We start from the raw sequence: 18,023 nt of genomic DNA, 5'->3' as shown, positions 1-18,023 counted from the left end.
AAAGCTTCTTGTTAACTGATGCGAATCTCAGTGGGCTAGGTGCAGTTCCTTCCCAAGTTGTTGATGATGAACTTAATGATTGAGACACCAATGCCACAACTTTAAAAGGAGAGGAAGCGTGGCACTCTGTTAGAGACCCGAAAGCATTGTTTGTGTATTGGGCTATACTTCCTTTAAATATTTTGAGGGATACCATTGATCACGGTCTACTTTTTCAATTATTCATATATAAGAGTGCTGATAATTTATCTCCTAGACTCAAGAGTTAGGTGTAGGATGTTCCCGAGTATAATTTTGGTGTTGAATACTTATGTGCATCTAAAAATGGCATAGCTGACTTTTTGGCAAGTTTGCCCATCAAGAAGAATTGTGAGAATAGGGGGGACAGCCCTTTGCTTGGTTGGGTGTGTGAGTGCAATTGACAAAGGAGTGGTCGGATGCCATCGTCAATGATGTTGCTTCTTCAACTTTAGAAAACATTATTGTGAAGGGTTGGGTCCGATATCAAAGGTTATCCCGATACATTGAAAGGGTTTTAGAATGTTAAAAATTATCTTTACATTGTGGAGGGAAGAGTCTGTAGAGGAGATGGTGTGATACCTCTTGTAGATTTGTGAGAAAAGATTATCAATTTAGCTTCTGAAGGACATTTGGGGAGGAATTTAATGAAGGCGAGATTGAGCGAGTGGTATTGGTGGCCTGGAATGGATCTTAATACTGAGAGTGTTGTAAAAGATTATTGTCAGTATGTAAGTAATGATAAAGGCAGTACCATACACACTGCTCCTCTTTCACCAGTCATAACTCGATCCTGTCCTTGGATTAAGCTAGGCTTACACACTGTTCTTCCTTTTGAGTTGATGGCAATGAACGTTATGCACTGTTGTTGGTTTACTACACCTAAAAATGAGAGGGGCACTAAATGTGTTTTCAATTAACACTAGGTCAGTGATGGAGTTCCTCAAGCTTTCGTGAGGGTATTCCCAAATATTTACTCACTGATAATGGAGGACAATTTATTTCACGCAAAGTGTGTGAGTTTTTTAAACAAACTTTCTATTGTACATCTTAGAACAGCTCTCTCCTTGTCTATGCCAAATCAATGGCATGTGACATTGGACAGGATTGTGCGTAGTTGTGCTCAGAGAACTCCCCAAGGAATTCTTTGAAAGATGTGTATTGAAGGAAATATTGGTGGGCTCACCTCAATGCACCCAACGGGGTCACTTGTGCTTGCCCTTTTATTTTACGGAGGGGTCATTGGCCCCATAATAAATTCAATCCAGAATGGTTGAATTTGAGTGTGGCAAGGAGTGGTGAGAGTAAGCGCATGGAAGATGTGAGCCCCCATTAGAGATCAGTTCAATTATAACTCTAGATTTCATGTCAAAAGTTCTGTTCACAAGGGTAATTGTAATGGAGATGGTAAGGTTTTGGTTAAGAAACATGTTTTGATCAAAAAAAGAACTCTCCAGGGTCATGGGTCCTTTAATTATTAGTAAGTTGAGGAACATTGTTGTGATACTTGACTTACGGGATGTTTGGAACCGGTCTTGTTTGGTTAAAATTGATGACAAGTCGAGTGCTCGTGAGGGCACTTCTGGTGGGGGAAGTTTCTCCTATCAATCATAATGTTGCTGTAAAGACACTGGAAAACAAGAACCAAACCTGGTGTTGCTATAGTGATTTTGTGATGGATTGAATCGTTCGGAACATGATATGTAGTATTATCATTAGCAGTGTCCCTTTAGAGTTCCTTCCCTTACTGTTGGTATCTTTAGTGACTTGAAGAATATTGCTTTTAATATGCGACGTCTGCCACTGTGATTGTGCATTTTTTATACCAATGCTTTTGCATACACCCATCTTCTTTAGTTTTTATGAGTTCAAAAGGATGGAGATGTGCTATGGCTGGTTTGAAGTCTAGCATTGTTGCTGCCTCTGCAGCTTCGAACCCTAGGTGTGTAGCCTACTTCTAGAGCCTTGGAGGAGAATGGGTATTAGTTGATGTCACCGAAGATGATTGGTGGTCTGATGCTGTATTCTTCTGAAAATAAATACTTGAAACTTGGAGTGGAGTTTCCATTCTTACCTACTGCAGATTGCAACATTTTCCTTATATGAAATCAGAAGAGCAGTGTGCAAGGTGGCTGAAAAAGTCAGAGCAGCAGCATCTGCCATATAAAATTATATCTCATCATGGTTTATGGGGATCTTGTCCATCTTATAGTAAAAGATCACTACCCCCTGCCAATGGATAGAACATATTCTTAAAGCACTAATGAGGGTTGTATGTCGCAACCACCCAATCCTCAACCCCGCATGCCTGAACAACATGGTCTGAACAACGGCCATGCATCAACCACACATGCCTTCATAACGAATTTTGATTTATTGGCATAATTGGTAAAGGTAAATGCATGGTTAAGACTCGGTCCTAGCCCCCGCCCCGAGTCCTAAAACCCAGTCACCTGCTCTGAATATGAATCCTAAAAGCGGACCCCAGCCCTAAAAAGACACCAGCCCTCCCCACGCCACCCCCCAGTGCCCTAAAACCCAGCCCCAAGCCTTGAAATCGACCCCAACCCCCCGTGCTCTGAGCACTAAAACCTTGACCACAGACATAAAAAACAATGCAGCCCCCCCTGCCATGATCACTAAAACCGTCCCTTTAGCCGTAAAAAGGACCAGATGCCCCGTCCTGAAGCCCTAAAACACAGCCCCCGCTCTAATAATAATGTAATAATGTACTATGATCACTCGCCCTGAGCCCTAAAAAGTTCCCGGACCCCAAAAGTCCCAAATAAAAAAAACGTTCTCGCCAATCCTCGTCCGGGCAGCAAGTCACCTCCTCCCCTCTGCAACACTGCCGACCCTCTGCCCACATTGGCTCTCAGTCCAGAGCGCCAACTACCACTAATGTCTAAACCACACATATGCCTGGGAAAGGCATATGTGTGGTTTAGACATGCGTGGTTCCGCCTGCTTTGTTTAGACACGCATAGTTTAGGCTGCGTGGTTATGGTAGTTTCCCACTAATGAGGACTGCATCCCACTAATGAGGACTGCAATATTCAACAAGCTTGACTCAAAAAGAGTTTTCCACTTGATAAGGGATAAAAGCTTGTGGAAATAGAAGACTATGTAAGCCCTTTGGGTTTTATGATTAATAAGTAATAATCTTCAGGTTGTGCAATGTACCTGCTGTGTTAGAAAATTATAGGTCTTATCTTCTCCAAGTCCTTAACCCTTCAGTAACCGTCTACTTAAAAGGCATCTTGATATTTGGACAGGATTTTTCTTCTTTCGCAATACAAGTGAAAGACCTATTTCAAAGGATTGCCTTCTCACTAGACCTGTAATTGCGTTCATTCAATAGGATCTGTTGCCTTGTTTGGTTTTATTGTTTCACCTGGACTATGGGAAGTAAAAATCTGATTTGAACAGGTCAGCTTCCACTTCCATCATACAAGCCTTCTTATTGGGCTCCTCAAATGTTATGAGGTATTTCATAATAAACTACTCACATTTTTATTTCTAGATAACGCAAGTATGAAAGGAAAGCTTTTTCAAAATAAGTAAAAAGACAATTCTGCCTTTTCTCGGGTGGAAGATTTCACTCATACACTGGTACTGCACCAACCACTGGTTTCATCCCCTTATTGCATAAAACTTATGCCTTTGATTGGGCAGTACATCAATTTAAAAACAGCCCCTGCACCCAGCATTCATTTTCTCCAGAAAACCCAGTGTTTGGGAGATCAACTGTGCATCTATAGCAGACTGCTGCAGTTACACACACAAGCAATATACATCCATCACACTCAAAGTTGCAAAATGATAGTAACAATGTGAACATACATATGCCCTCGCAAAGCTGTTGCTACTATGGAGCTTGCAAGCGACAGATATTCCATAAACATTATTTATAGTTGAAACAAGACAGTTTTATTGTCAACATACATGTAACATAGTATTGAGCACAAAGAATCAAGGTTGCATTTCCACCAGCAGGAAACAGATTAATTTGTCGCTACGATGATGTCCTCAATTTGGTCAGTGGAGATGTGTCAGGATTCACCAATGACCAATCATGCTACACGGAGGGGAGGTAAAATGGCATACAGCACAAGAGAATAAAAAGCATACAATGGCAATGACAGATGGTAGACTAGAAAACGGCCATTATGACGCATAACAAGCTGAGGGGCAGAGGAGGGCGCGTATTGACGCTTCCAGGGCACAATAAGAAGTGTTTGCACAGTACTTATCGCCTGATATATACTGAAGTTGTATAATTCCTGTTCTGTGCACCCACTCATTTAGGTTTGCTATTCTACTTTCCGTCTTACATAAGAATTTCCAGCTTTTTTGGTCTGACAACTTGTGAATGGCTGTATTTCAGTCCCTGGGCTGGCGGATGTTCATCGCCCAGCCTTTGAAGTAGTCAGTAAGCCGGAGCATACAATGGAATTTAGAATGATTCATTGACTGGATACTGTCTCATCGTTAACCAATTTATTCCTGTTGGTAACGATCTAAGGGCTCCCTTGTTATTTCAGAAGGCTCACATGGCAACCAGTCCTGAATGGCGTATGCTTTCTTGTTTTCTGCATTATCCTCATTTCATATGTAATCTGTGTCCTAGGAATGATTATATTCAATCCTAGACTAAAGATGAGGAAAGGACTGGGATGGTCTACTTGCCCCAATTGTTACATGCTACATGGTATGCCACCGATGAAGTCCTTTCAGGTGCGGTGGTCTTGGTTGTGTAGTTGAAAATAATTACCACTGGGTGCACCTCGTTCCCTGCTCCTCTTTCCCAAAGCCGATGAGACCTGGCTTTCAATTGAGCTCTGGACAAAAGGCATGGTTGTATTTTGTAAAGCCGGCAAAGTGTCCCCATAATCTATTCGACATCGCCTTTGGTTCAGCCCTGCGAAACACCGGGGGAGGGAGAGGATAAAGGTGGGGGGGGGGGCAAAAATAATGTAATCTGCTATTAACGTTGGTGTTCCGTAATTAGCTCTATGAAATTTCACAGATTCTCAACATGCTATGCCCGGTGCTGGAATTTCATGTTTCATGCAGATCTCAGAAGCAATCCAAACATATGTTTGGGAGGTTGGTGCGCAGTAAAAGTCCATTCAGTAGTTTTCAAGAAATTAGCATTACAATAATGCGTCAATTGGTTTTAAATGGTGAAAAGTTTGAGATAATTGGACCTTCAATGTGCACAGACCTCAAAACCAGATTTCCTGGAGGTCTTTGAACCCACATTAAAAATATATCAATCACTCATTGAAGAAGGAAGTCTTCAGATCCTGTTGTCCATTTCAAGTCTGCAGTACCATAGTTCGGTCTAAGAACATGTTAAAACTGTGTTCATGACTAAAATACTTGGTCAGGCTACAGGGCAAGACCTGAAGCTAACCCCCTACAGCCAACCTGTGCTATGCATTCATAGCTGCCAAAGTTTCAGATTGCCTAAATGGGACATTTCATAATTTCAGTGCAATTATGAGTGAAATTCAACGACTGAGTGACACTTTCTCGAAAGCAAAATCAAGCAATGAAGACAAGGGAAACATAAATATCAGAAAATACACCCATTTGAGCAACGACAATTCTAAGAAGAGCTTAAAACCGCTGCAAAGCACCAGAAATGGAAAGGCGCTAACCTGGTGCCCTTGTAACATGATCGTACTGTACAACAAATGCGCAATCATGATATTAAACAAGTCTTTCAGAGGCAGCACTTTGATAAAGTTCTGTGGTTACATACAGACACGGGTACAGTTTAATACAAAAGATAATACTTCGTGGCATACTACCAAGCTTTCAGATTACATATAGGTAACATTTCTAGGACTTCAATGCTGTTATGAATGACACTGTACTGCCACATGTGTGACACAGTGTGTTCTGAGTAAAACCAAGAAATAAAGTGCATTGAAAGACTTAAATATAAATGCATTACAACACTTTCAGCAAGGTAAGCTCTAAAAATATCTGGAAACAAATGCCTAATTACCAAAATGAAAATCCAGTTACCCACAGCCTCTTTCTAAAATGACTGTACTTGGGAAACAATGGCAGCACCATCATTCATTGCAATTAGGACACAACAGGAGGACGTTTGGATTGGGCTTGTGAAGGAATATGCTTAGCCTGACAAAACATCAGTCATAGATCAACACTATTCAATAAGCAACAGGTATGTTATAGAGACAAGAGTGTCTCAAAACTTAATGAAATTAAGAACAAACTAATAATAACTAAAAGGACAGCCTAGTAGGTTAAGGCACATGCTGCATACACCAGTGAAGTTCAGTGCAGAGAAAGTCAGTTGACTTGCCCGACTAGACTGTACACCAGAAATGTCTAGGGAGTGTGTCTGCCGGGACGAGCACGTGCCTTGAATGTCTTATAATGCGATACTAAAGGGGATGATGGACAGAACGCTTGAACAAATCAAACACTCACCCCAAGTCAACTGATCTGGGTTTAATCCATCATCATTCTTTAGCTCACTCCACCACCCCAGTTCAGACATGGCCATAGGCAAATCAGTCTGACCCTGTGCCTCATGGGAACAGTCCAGCCCGAACTGCCAAGCCATGTCTTCCCTGGACGGGAAACAAGCATCCTGGAACCGATTTCAGGTTCATAACCCTCATCAGACAGGCTATCTTGAATCCTGTGGCAGAGTGAGCAAGGGATCCACGTCTGGGCATGCCCTGCCAACTTAGGGCGAACAAAGCGATACCAAAGGGGATGATGGACGGAGCGCTTGAGCAAATCAAACACTCACCCCCAGTCAACTGATCTGGGTTTAATCCATCATCATTCTTTAGCTCACTCCACCACCCCAGTTCAGACATGGCCATATGCAAATCAGTCGGACCCTGTGCCTTATGGGAACAGTCCAACCCGAATGTCTTATAAGCTTTTGCCTGGACTGGACAGAGGAGCTTCCATCCTGCAGCAGCGGGTAAAGCTAGATTATGTAAGCAGAAAGGTGTTGGAAAAACTGCTCAACAAACTGACAGATTTTAAAGCACCTAGAAAACTCTTGGATCAATCACATTATGGGTTCAGGGAGGAGCATGGAACGGAGACAGCTCTGGTCATGGCAGCAGAGGGACTTAGGAGTATACTAGACGCGGAAGGAAAGGCCGTCCTGATCCTATTGGATTTATCGGCTGCATTCGACACCGTGAATCACAAGATCATTCTCGCGCGTCTAAAAAAAATTGGGTGTCCAAGACTCTGCACTCATGTTGATGTCATCTTTTTTAAGGGACAGAACATTTTCAGTTCGACTTGGAGAATTTGCATGCAACTCTTTCAGGTTGCCGTTTGGAGTGCCTCAGGGCTCTTCCTTGAGCCCCACTCTTTTTAACATTCATGTTGCTCCCTTGGTCTCGATCATCAGGCAATGTGGGTTCCTGCCGGTCTCGTATGCCGATGACACCCAAATAGTGATGTCAGTCACAAGCAAGGTGGATGAAACGGCAGACCGCTTTAACCCCTTCCATGCTCATGACGAGCTCAGCTCGTCATGAGGCACACTGGAGCTGTGCTTATGACGAGCTGACCTTGTCATGAACAATGGGATTATCAATCAATCAGCACAGGAGGGTCAAAGTCATAGCAGCCAAGGTGTTAATGACTGCATGTCGCAGGTTAATCGATGGATGCAGTTTAATTGTTTGAAGCTGAATGGGGATAAAACAGAGGTATGCTTCTTTGATCAAATGCGGATTTCTGGTCCACCAAATGGTGGCCTGCCAGTCTGGGCGACTGCCCAATCCCAGTGGGCAAAGTTAAAAACCTTGGAGTCATATTCAATGAGAAATTGACTTTTAATGCCCAGATAAATAATCTGTCCTCAACCATTTGGTACATATTTAAAATGATTATAAGAATATGCCCTTTTACTCCCCATGGCTCACGTAAGACAGTAGTTACGGCATTGGCCTTGTCCAGATTGAACTACGGCAATGCGCTGTATGCAGGGATCCAAGCCCAACATCCAACTAAACTTCAGGGTCTCTAGAACGCAGCAGCAAGGTTAGTGTTGGATATCCCGAGACTCGAACCAGTCTCCAACAGACTAAGGGTCCTCCACTGGTTACCGGTGGACAAAAGGATCGTGTTTACGTATTTGAGTCTGGCATACAAGGCCCTTCATGGCTCAGGTCCTCAGTTCTTGAGAACACACCGGAAATGGTATATACCAGCAAGAAGTCTTAGATCTGCTCACGCAAAACTTCTACAAGTACCTAAGTTCAATCTGGCTAGGTGGGGAGGAAGAAGCTTTCTGTGGAGAACAGCCAAGATGTGGAACCTCCTCCCTATCACAATAAAAAGTAGACCTTCACTTCGGTCTTTCAGAAACGCAGTTAAAACCTGGCTTTCTCTGCTAAGCCAGAAATTCGCTTCAGCAGTAACCTGAAGCGCATCGAACTTTAGCGCCAAGACGTCGCCCGGCAATTGCGTGTTTTAGAAGTATTCAAATCAAAGTTGCTGTGAATGGAACACTCCTGAGTTGTCAGGAACCTCACCTGTATCTGCCAGTTAGACTAGAGAGGAACTCCAAAATAAAAAGGCCCCGTTGGTAAATCAGACAGATCAAACAGAGGCACACATTTGCAAATCAGGACAGTTTGTAATTTGTTTATAAACGCCCTATATATAGGCCCTTTTCAAGGTATGGAAAACTGCATTTATGTATGTGCAACACAAGGTTTGTGATAATATCATGAAACAGTAAAACTCAGTAAACCAGACCCAACAGGCCAGAAACACACACAAAATCAGCCCACACTATCTCACCTACCCATCAGGGACATTGGCAGTGGGCCAGGCAAGGAAAACTTTGCCTACTGAAGACGTATTTTCCAATAACTGTGTTAGTTTGTGTTTGCTACAAGATCATGGAAATCAGCAATAGAATCTGGCGCCCAAAACCAAACAGGTCTACAAAAAGATAAAAAAGAAACAAACAAAAAATAATCAGTCCTTTCTAGGGCCGATTACAATGTTGGTCGGAAAGGCTCATAACGGCATTGGGTTTGTCAGAATCCAATTCAGAAGCCTTGCTTCCGACCGACTCAGACATTTCTGACCGACTATGCTGGTCGGAAACCGTTCAGACTGTCCAACTCTGTTCAGACTCGTGTCCGAACAGCACTCAGAGACACAGAGTTGGTTGCAGTCAACTCGTACGTGTCTACGGGCCGCGTTTCTGATGGAGCAATTACGATGTCAGATTCGAACAACCTTTCAGAATTGGTCTGTCTCGAGACGGATCGGCTATCGGAATCCGACTTAGAGGGCCTGTAGCAGGCCTGCCTTCATCAGGAGGCTTCGATTGGGGACCCCTCTTTCCAACCATACAGTGTGGCAGGCACCATAGGGTGCAAGGTTTTCCGTGCCCACCCCCTTTTTCAATGGGAGTCTGTGTTTTCAATCGGAACACAGGCTCCTACTGAAGTCAATGGGAGGCCGACCGAACGGTGTTCGGAAACATCGGTTGGTCGGACGCCCCGAATCAGAGTCGGTCGGAAACCATTCCAAAACAGAGTCGGTCGGAATGCTTTCCGACTGGCATGGTAATCGGCCCCTAAATGTGCTTAAAAGTTGTTGCAGATAAATTTGTCTCATATGGGGAGCAGTTGCAAGCACATACAATGACAGAAGCCCTCTGGCCTCAGTTAGTGACTGGGTTCAGATTGCTGATATTTATGGTTAGCCAGTAGAATGCATTTAGTTTTTCTTTTCCATACATATAAATGGAATACAAAACTAGAGAGTGCACAGTTGGATCAAGTAGAAGCATGTGTACCTAGTCTACATTGGATTATTATTCACCAGAACATGTACACCACCACCTTACCAAGTGGCGTTTTGCTCTGGATATTACATTTAAAAGCATACGTATGTTTCCCTTAATTTGTTGCCGTGCATTTCGAGTGCCATTCAGGAGAAACAGGCAGTCAGAGGGTGCTGGCCCTTTGAGGAAACTCCTTACCAGAGACTCACTGTGGAAGAGCTCCAGGGACCACTGGAAAACTGTTCCAATTATCACAATCTCCCCCGGGCCATTAATTGCGAAAACATTTTATTTATGCACAATGAAAGCAGCTCAGCACACCTGTGGAGAAGTGTGGCTCAATGGTTAGAGCCGCAGACCCTGATGCAGAGGTCTAGCCCGGGACCAGGGTTCAATTCCCGCCTCAGCGGGTCTTGGGCTCAATTTCCTCGGACCTGATAATTCTCGCCTCGGTGCCTATTCTAATCATGGGTCCCACGCTGCAACTCTGGGCAATAGCTTGCTTAATCTCCACAACGGTCCCAACAACGCTAGGATGCCCAGGAGTGGACACTTCACAGGGAAAGGCTAGGAAGGGTTCCACAGCGGTATGCGTACAAGCGCCGAGATACCCTCATGGGTGATTCGTGCGCTATACAAGTACTACTACATTTACATTTACACCTGGAAAGGTCCTAGCACGCCAGGACATCTGCGGAGATATATTTTTTCACTGCTCGACTCAAGAAACGAAGAAGGGATACAGCAGGACTCCTTAATGTGCACAGAAATGCCATGCACTGCCCAGGGTTTCCAGCAACTCTGCGCAGAAGTAGGACTGACACTGACTGCCTGCCGTCAATCCACTCCGCCTGCTCACTCAGCACTAATAGCTGGTAGTGCACTTGCCAGTCCAGCCGATCTGATTGTGGTGTTGACCAGTGTCAACCACTGTGTTAGGCTTGCACCCCCAATCAGCACAGTATGGAGGCCTCTTTGCTCTGTGCGACCTCCCAACAAAAACTGGATTAGGGGCTTCCTGTTAATTTGATTATTTACCCTGTACATATGCTGAAGATCCAGCAGTATATCTACCGATACAATGTATCCTAAACTGAAGTCTATGTCATCATATCACCAAGCCCTAACTTGTTGTTCGAAAGGCAGAGCCGAGCGCCGGCAGTGCATAGATTAACCACAGCACACTGGCTGAAGCTTTTGAAGTGCCTTTTTATCCCGACAGTGTTTTAAGGGCTCAGTATGCATCACTAATGCACATAAGTGGGGTGATGCGAACACCAGCACTAAAAAGCGTTAGTCTAACCCATGATGCGTGGTACTTGGCAGCACTGTGCATGTCTGAAGGCTGTGCACAGCGGGAATTGGGAGTATGTAGCAGATAAGCAAATTAAACTGTTTTGCCTCCCCTGTTGCATGAAATTCCACACAGTATGGGTAAACTAAACATGCAATGGTTATGTACGCCAAATGTCATACCGTTGCATGATAGGATACAAAGTATATAGGATTTTATTTTACCCTAGGTTTAACTTTGCCCCCACTATCATAGCTGGCTGAAAGTGGCCTTAAAAAAAAAATCCCCTCTTTGCATTCTAGGAAAAGTAGATACCAATACCCATCTTAAATAGTTTGTCACAATCTTTTGTACGAAACTTCGTCTCTGTCTTGAACTCAGCAAAAGGGACAAGTTAGTGAAATGCCTTTTATTGCTCATTCTCCTTCTGAATTCAAGCAAATATTTATGGGAGGAGCTGCAACAGCACCTTCCGCCCCCCTACTTCCAGTGTCAAATGCAAGCTCCATCTAACCAATAGCCTCTCGTGTCACCTGTACGGGCCCTGTACAGCAGCCGGCTATAATAACCTTAAGAACTGCAAGGTCCTTGTTACAATGTGTCTGCAGGACCTGCAATCAATTCATTGAGGGTCACCTAAATCCAATTCCACTTTGCGGAGTGTATTTGGCATTAATGCGTCTTACTCTCACCTGTGCGGGGCCTGTGTCTGGAGCACTGACTTCGAGCGCGCAGAGCTGGGACAAGCAGCCTTTGTAGGTTCCTACACTGGAGCATGGTGGCGGCTCGACTGCTATCCGCGCGCTGAAAACCCGAGGCCGCTACTCACGGACATGCAGTGCCCTTCGCACGGGAGACGTCACCTCATGCGCAGCCTGTGATTGGAGGAGGCATGCATACAGTACCCGGAAGAAGCCGAGACGCGTCACCCAGCTTCAGCCCTTGGTTGGTTGTAACTAAAAACGGAAAGGAAAGTCTGTCTTCTATGTTCATGAAGTTAAAACGCTCAGCTGTGAAGGTGATTGATTGCATGAAGTCAGCCGTACTACCAGAAGTAAAGGCTGACAACGAATATATTCCACTCCCGTCTGTTTTGACCAGGCCTGCACTTTTCCTGACGCTTCCCATGTTGAACAGATGATGTGGCGTTACTGCCAGAATAGCTGAGTTTTGGAACTCGAGAAGCTGGTTCGAGTCGCAGCGGTGACGTAACATGCTGTGATCCCTTAAAGTCCCTGTGCCTTAGAAAAATTAACGTGACCTTGTGTAGTGCAACGGGTGTTCATGTAAAGCGCCCCGATACCTTCGGTATGAGTTTGCGTAGCAAAAAACGCTGTTTATTATACTTTATTCGAACTGTTCCCATCCCTATGCCAATGCTTATAAAAATTGATATAGAAGGACTCAGTATATTTTGCATATACTATACCAAAAAGAGGTATAGTGTCCAAGGAGTCTCCAGAGGTATGGCAGAGGTTAAAGTATATAATACCTTACTCTCAATTTGGTGGTAGCTGATCTGAGCAGTTCGGCTTATCAGAGGTTAGTGTTAAGCATTTATTGTACACACTCAGGCAAGAAATTATATTGCACTCTCAAAGACTGAACCCAGACCAATTGGTTTGTATAAAAAGTTGTTACTTTGTTGCTTTATTACTAGAACTAAGAATCACTTAGTGCAGGTAGTTTCATGGTGTGTTAAAAGTAACAATATTGTTAAAAAATGCAGTAATGGTTTGTAAATGCACTTATATGTTTTACAGTATTAAGAATGTTTCTGTAAATGACAATCCAGTACAGTTGTATGCTTTTGCCGTGATAAGGTTAGGCAGTTCAATACAATAGATAGAACTGCAATGCAATCCTATGGAGGAAAACAATGTTACACAGTTTGCAGGTAAGTTCACTACTTACTTCCCCAGGTTTCGGGGGTTTTGGACAACAGAGGGCAAGGTTCAAGACCAGGTAGGAACTGCACCACAAGCGGCACTGGGGCAGCCTGGTGTAGAGGTCACTCTGTCCAATGTTATCCAATGAAGCTGGGGTACCTCGAAGAGGCACAGCTTGCAGGTAGGCACCCGCAGTCTTAGAGCAATTGCCACGAGTGTTGAAGTGAGCATGGGATGGGGGAAAAGAAGCACCGAAACTGCATGACCAGCATCACAGGGGCGGCCAGGTGCAAATCAGTGTTGGTCGCCCAATGCTATTCAATAGAGGTTGTCTGTTTCAGAAAGTAGCTTCAGGCTGGGACCAGGAGGCTGGATGAAGGCAACCAATGGCTGGGCAGGTAAGTTGGATAGCTGGGAGGACAGCTGGGCAGCGTCAGCTGGACTCCCCCAAGTCGGTGGGGGGGGAGGGGGGGACGGAGGATGCAGGAATACCTTTTGCATGTCGGGATTTCTCAGCTGGTTCTGGTCATGGTTGACCCTTTCGAACAGAGGCTACAGGTGTCAAGATGGAGTCCTGTAGAGGTCAGCCACTGATTGCAGACGAGATCAGGATCACATGGGGGACTTTACAGGATAGGTAAGTCCCTCGAACCGTGGGTGTCAGGTGCTGAGTGGTTCAGCGGATCCACCCGGATACAGGGTGTTGGTTTCTTTGCTTGACAAATCTGGCGTCCATGGTAGACAGGAGTCTTTGTCGAAGACAGCACAGGTCCTCCGGGGTTCTTGAGGTTGCTGGCTGTGGGCCATACCGATTTCTTGAAGCAGGGTCACTTGAGGAGGAGACAGGCTGGTAGGGCTGGAGCCAAGTTAGTCGTCATCTTCTCCACTACTACCTGGCTCTTCGGTCCTTCTTCTTAGGTCATTGAATCTTAAGGAGCAAGGTTCAGGGGTGCCCTTAAAATACTAGATTTATAGGCATTACAGGGGTGTGCAGGTCGGGACCAATGAGTCCCTTCTCTGGGGTGTCCACACCCTTGCTTATGTCACCCTCCAGTTGTAGGGGCACATATACCTCACCCTGATTGGGGGAGTCCCCTCATCTTCAAGATGGAGGGGACTGAGATGTGTGCTTCACTTTGTCTCCCCCACCGGATGGGTAGGGTTGGCAAAGGTGGGCACACCTCCTTTCCTCTCCAGGTTTTCTCGACGATTCTCCCACCTGCCCATTCTGGTGGAGGAGGCATCACACATGCGCCCAGGATGTGCTTTGTTTCAGGACCCAGAGAGTGGAGGGCTCTCTACCCAGGGGTCCAGAAAACCTGTCTGAGTGTGGCAGATGGCTGGTAGCCTGTCAGGAACCACACGAGGGCTGGTTGTTTTTTAGGGGACATCCCTAAGATGCCCTCTGAGTGCCTTTTATATTAAATCCCACACTGTCCTCAGTGTGGGTTAAATGTGCTAAGAAGCTTGGAACCAAACTTCTTAGTCTTCGGTAAAACCATCATAGAGCTGTGCACACGCTGATATCATTGACATTAGTGTCTGATTGTACATCTCAAGTCTTTGTTACAATCATGTAGTAAAGATACACAGTGAGTTCAATTCTTCTTAAATGTGTATCCAATGATAGGTTGTTTGGTGTTCTGTTGTTCTTTTATATCATGCGAAATTGCCCAGCCAACACAGTCGGAGCAATGGAAGATCAGCTTCGGTGGGTAAGCGTGGAAGAAGCACCACCAAATGGCCAGAACCAGCGTATCAGATACCAACAGATGCCACCCCAGCAACACAGTCCAATGCACAAAGAGAAATGATTCAGCGATAGCCAACAGCCTCAGTCGCCGGTAGTGTAGGGGACAGCCAAACAGATGATGCCCAAGAGAGCCCCGGGGGTGTGTGAGGGTGAGGGGGTGTGAGGGTGTGTGAGGGTGAGGGTGTGTGAGGGTGAGGGGGTGTGAGGGTGAGGGGGTGTGAGGATGTGGGTATGAGGGTGAGAGGGTGTGTGAGGGTGTTAGGGTGAGTGATGGTGTGAGAGGGTGCGTGAGGTTGTGAGGGTGAGGGTGGTGGGTGTGTGGGAGAGGGTGTGAGGGTGAGCGGGTGTGTCAGGGTGAGAGGGTTGTGATGAGGGTGTGTGGGGGTGAGGGGGTGGGTGGATGAGAGTGTGTGAGGGTGAGGGTGTGTAATGGTGAGTGATGGTGAGGGTGGTATGGGTTGAGTGGGGGTGAGGGGTATGGGTGAGAGTGAAGGGGTGGGTGTGAGGGTGAGCGGGTGTAAGGGTGAGAGGGTGTGTGGGTGTGAGGGTGATGGTGGGAGGGTGATGTGGTGAGGGTGTGTAAGGGTGAGGGTGAGGGTGTGTAAGGGGGTGAGAGGGTGTGACTGGGTCTGTTAGTGTTTCTGTGATTGTTCTCTGCAGACTCGTGCCTGCTTTTTTAAGCTAAAGAAGCTAAAAAGATTCTTGGACTGACCGCTGTAGCAGTTGATGGCACTAAAGACGAGGAGAAAGGGTTTGAGAGAGCGACGTTCGTGAAGGGGAGGCGGGGTCACTGTGGGACAGGGTAGGGGCTTCAGAGATCATATCTAGCCTTGGTGAGACCAGCGCTGGCAGGGAGGTGAGCAAAGCGGTGTGTGAAAGAGGGGTGGGGGAAATGTTTGTCTAGGATTGGGAAAAGGGTGTGCATGAGCTGTCAAGCCCCAATTGGCCACGAAGGGGATGGTTTATTTGGACAGAAAGGGGAGGGGGTCCCTGCAGTATGGGTTGGGTAGGGAGAGCCTAGACGAGCCCAGGAAAATGTGCTGCTTCAGTCCAGTTTGGTCTGATCTGGTGCAGTTGGCTTGTTATAACATGTTACTTGTGCAACCGTGAACACATGCAAAGGCAAGGACTTTGGCCCTCCTAAACCTCATGAATTCAACCCACAGGAGTTTTCTTGGGAGGAGGCAACAGTGGAGGCAGACAAAACCTAGGTATTGGGGGTCGGATCACTAACAAGCATTGGCGGACGTGAAATTAAATTAAAACAAGCGCTCTCCATTTGTCTCTAAGCCCCGTCCTTTTCAGACTGGGCACCCGGACTTCCTGCTGGGGTAAAAGGTTCCTTATCTTCTTTATGGGGCCATCTGGACCCATAAAGAAGATAAGAAACCTTTTACTTCAGCAGTAAGGCAAGGAACCCAATCTGAAAAGGACCGAGAAAGAAGAACGTCACTAGGACCTCTTCTCCAATGGCTGGCCACCGTTTAGGAGGCCAACCAATGGAGAAGAGGGGCGGGGCTTAACCTCGCTAGTGATGTTCTCTCTATCTCATTAAGTCTCGCCAGCGAGACTGCACAAGCGCAGCCATTGCAGGCTGAGACCTAAAAAAGTACCTCTAAAAGTGACAAGTAGTGGAAGGACAATGGGCAAGGAAGGTAATACTTGGGCCTGGCATGATCCAGGGTAGGGACAAACACATGAAGAGGAAGTGAAGCCAGCACTTGCTGACCAAAAAGAAGCAAGGAAATGAGTGACGATAAAACCAAGCAATGGTAAGCAATGTGCAGACTCTAAGCCTCCTGTAAGTAAACCCAATGCTTCACAACCAATAGCGCATGTGTTGTCTCATTCAAGACCTAGAGTATAGGTGGCTGTGGGGGGAGAGCCTGGGGGGCAGGCGGCAACTGTCAAAGAGGCGAAGCTGCCCGCTAAATGTTCTGACGGTAATAAAAGAACCAAAAGTGCTCCCACAACATTTACGGGTACTGGGGTGAAGGCAGGAGAGTGTTTAAGAAAGGGGAGTGGATGTGGCTTACCCGAGGGGAAACAGCCTTTACCACGCAACTTATAGCATGCAGCTAAGTACCATGCAGGTAAGTATTTGTACCTTTACCAGCCAGGTAAGAATGTGTACCCTTACCATGCAGTTAAGTATTTTTTCTTTCAAATAACATCCTGTTTTGGTTACTTAAAAAAAAGGTGACTTGAGGGTTTAGGGATGGGTAGAGGTAAAAGCAGGTGATGGTGACTTGAGGGCCTAGGGGTGGGTAGAGGTGAAGGGAGGCAAGGGTTACTAGAAGATTATGGGGGTAGCAGTAAAAGGGACCAGGGATATGAGGGGTAGAGGTAAAAGGAAGTGATGGTATCTTGAAGGTTCCAGGGTGGGTAGTTGTAAAGAGATTTAAGAGAGACTTGAGGGTTATGGGGTATGTAGAGGTAATGGGAAGTGAGGGTGGCTTGAGGGGCTATGGGACGGGTAAAGGTAAAGGAGATGAGGGTGTCTTAAGGGCTCAGGGGTGGGTAAGAGTAAATGGAGGTGAGAGTGACTTGAGGGCCTAGGGGTATGACTTTTCACACAATCCCTTTTTCCCTACAGAAGTCCGAGTAAAGGAAATTTGCTTAGGACAATTGCCTTTCACTGCCTATTCTAGCAGAATTAATGGCTACAAAAAGCCAACTTAGCAAGAAAGACATTGTATTGTTTGGTTTGATGCATACATGTCTACACTATCTACTCTTTACAAGTCGCTAGTTATTGTGTAGCAATGACGACGGAGAGAGAAACCCAGCCTTGTCGATAAACATGAGATGATAGTCATGTGTGATGAAATCTCCATGATGGGCACATCCTTTTTAAGTAGGCTTTCTAGTTTACAGTTCCTATTCATTGTGGATTCAGCTGGAACTGCTTGTGTTTTCCATTTTTTACAAAATTTCTAAAAATCCATGTTTATCAGCGTTTAATCTTTTTTACTCCTTGAAACAAAATCACTGGAATGGTATTTTTCCAGTGTTTATAAAGGAATTTTACTTTTATTTCCCTCATTCATTCATATTGTCAATTATCCTTCTCTTCTTTCCTGCTACTACCATCTTTGTACCCTTTCCGTATATCTGATATTCCAAGTAACTTCTCATTATTACTGTCACCTCCCTGCCTGTTTAATTTCCCAGTACTCAAACCACTTTTGCACAGTCCATTTGGACCCTATGTCAAGGATGTGCATGGGTGATGATGTGTTT

General features: G+C 45.4%; 1 protein-coding gene across 2 annotated transcripts in view; it reads right to left on the bottom strand.

Moving 5' to 3' along the window:
• AIFM1 (apoptosis inducing factor mitochondria associated 1) overlaps window positions 1-11,997 on the bottom strand; it is a 216,433-nt gene extending 204,436 nt beyond the window's left edge. Inside the window, exon 1 of one of the 2 annotated variants that reach the window (XM_078688364.1) lies at window positions 11,831-11,997. In XM_078688364.1, the coding sequence (XP_078544490.1) occupies window positions 11,831-11,915 (85 nt within the window). In that variant the 5' untranslated portion in view covers window positions 11,916-11,997. The remainder of the gene's footprint in view (window positions 1-11,830) is intronic. The other variant, XM_078688363.1, reaches the window with a different exon arrangement.
• Between the last annotated feature and the right edge of the window lie 6,026 nt (window positions 11,998-18,023).

The sequence above is a fragment of the Lissotriton helveticus genome, chromosome 4_1 (genome assembly GCF_964261635.1).
Source record: "Lissotriton helveticus chromosome 4_1, aLisHel1.1, whole genome shotgun sequence".
Taxonomy (NCBI): Eukaryota; Metazoa; Chordata; class Amphibia; order Caudata; family Salamandridae; genus Lissotriton; species Lissotriton helveticus.
Note: the sequence above shows the minus strand (reverse complement) of the source record. Positions and strands in the feature narration are given on the sequence as shown.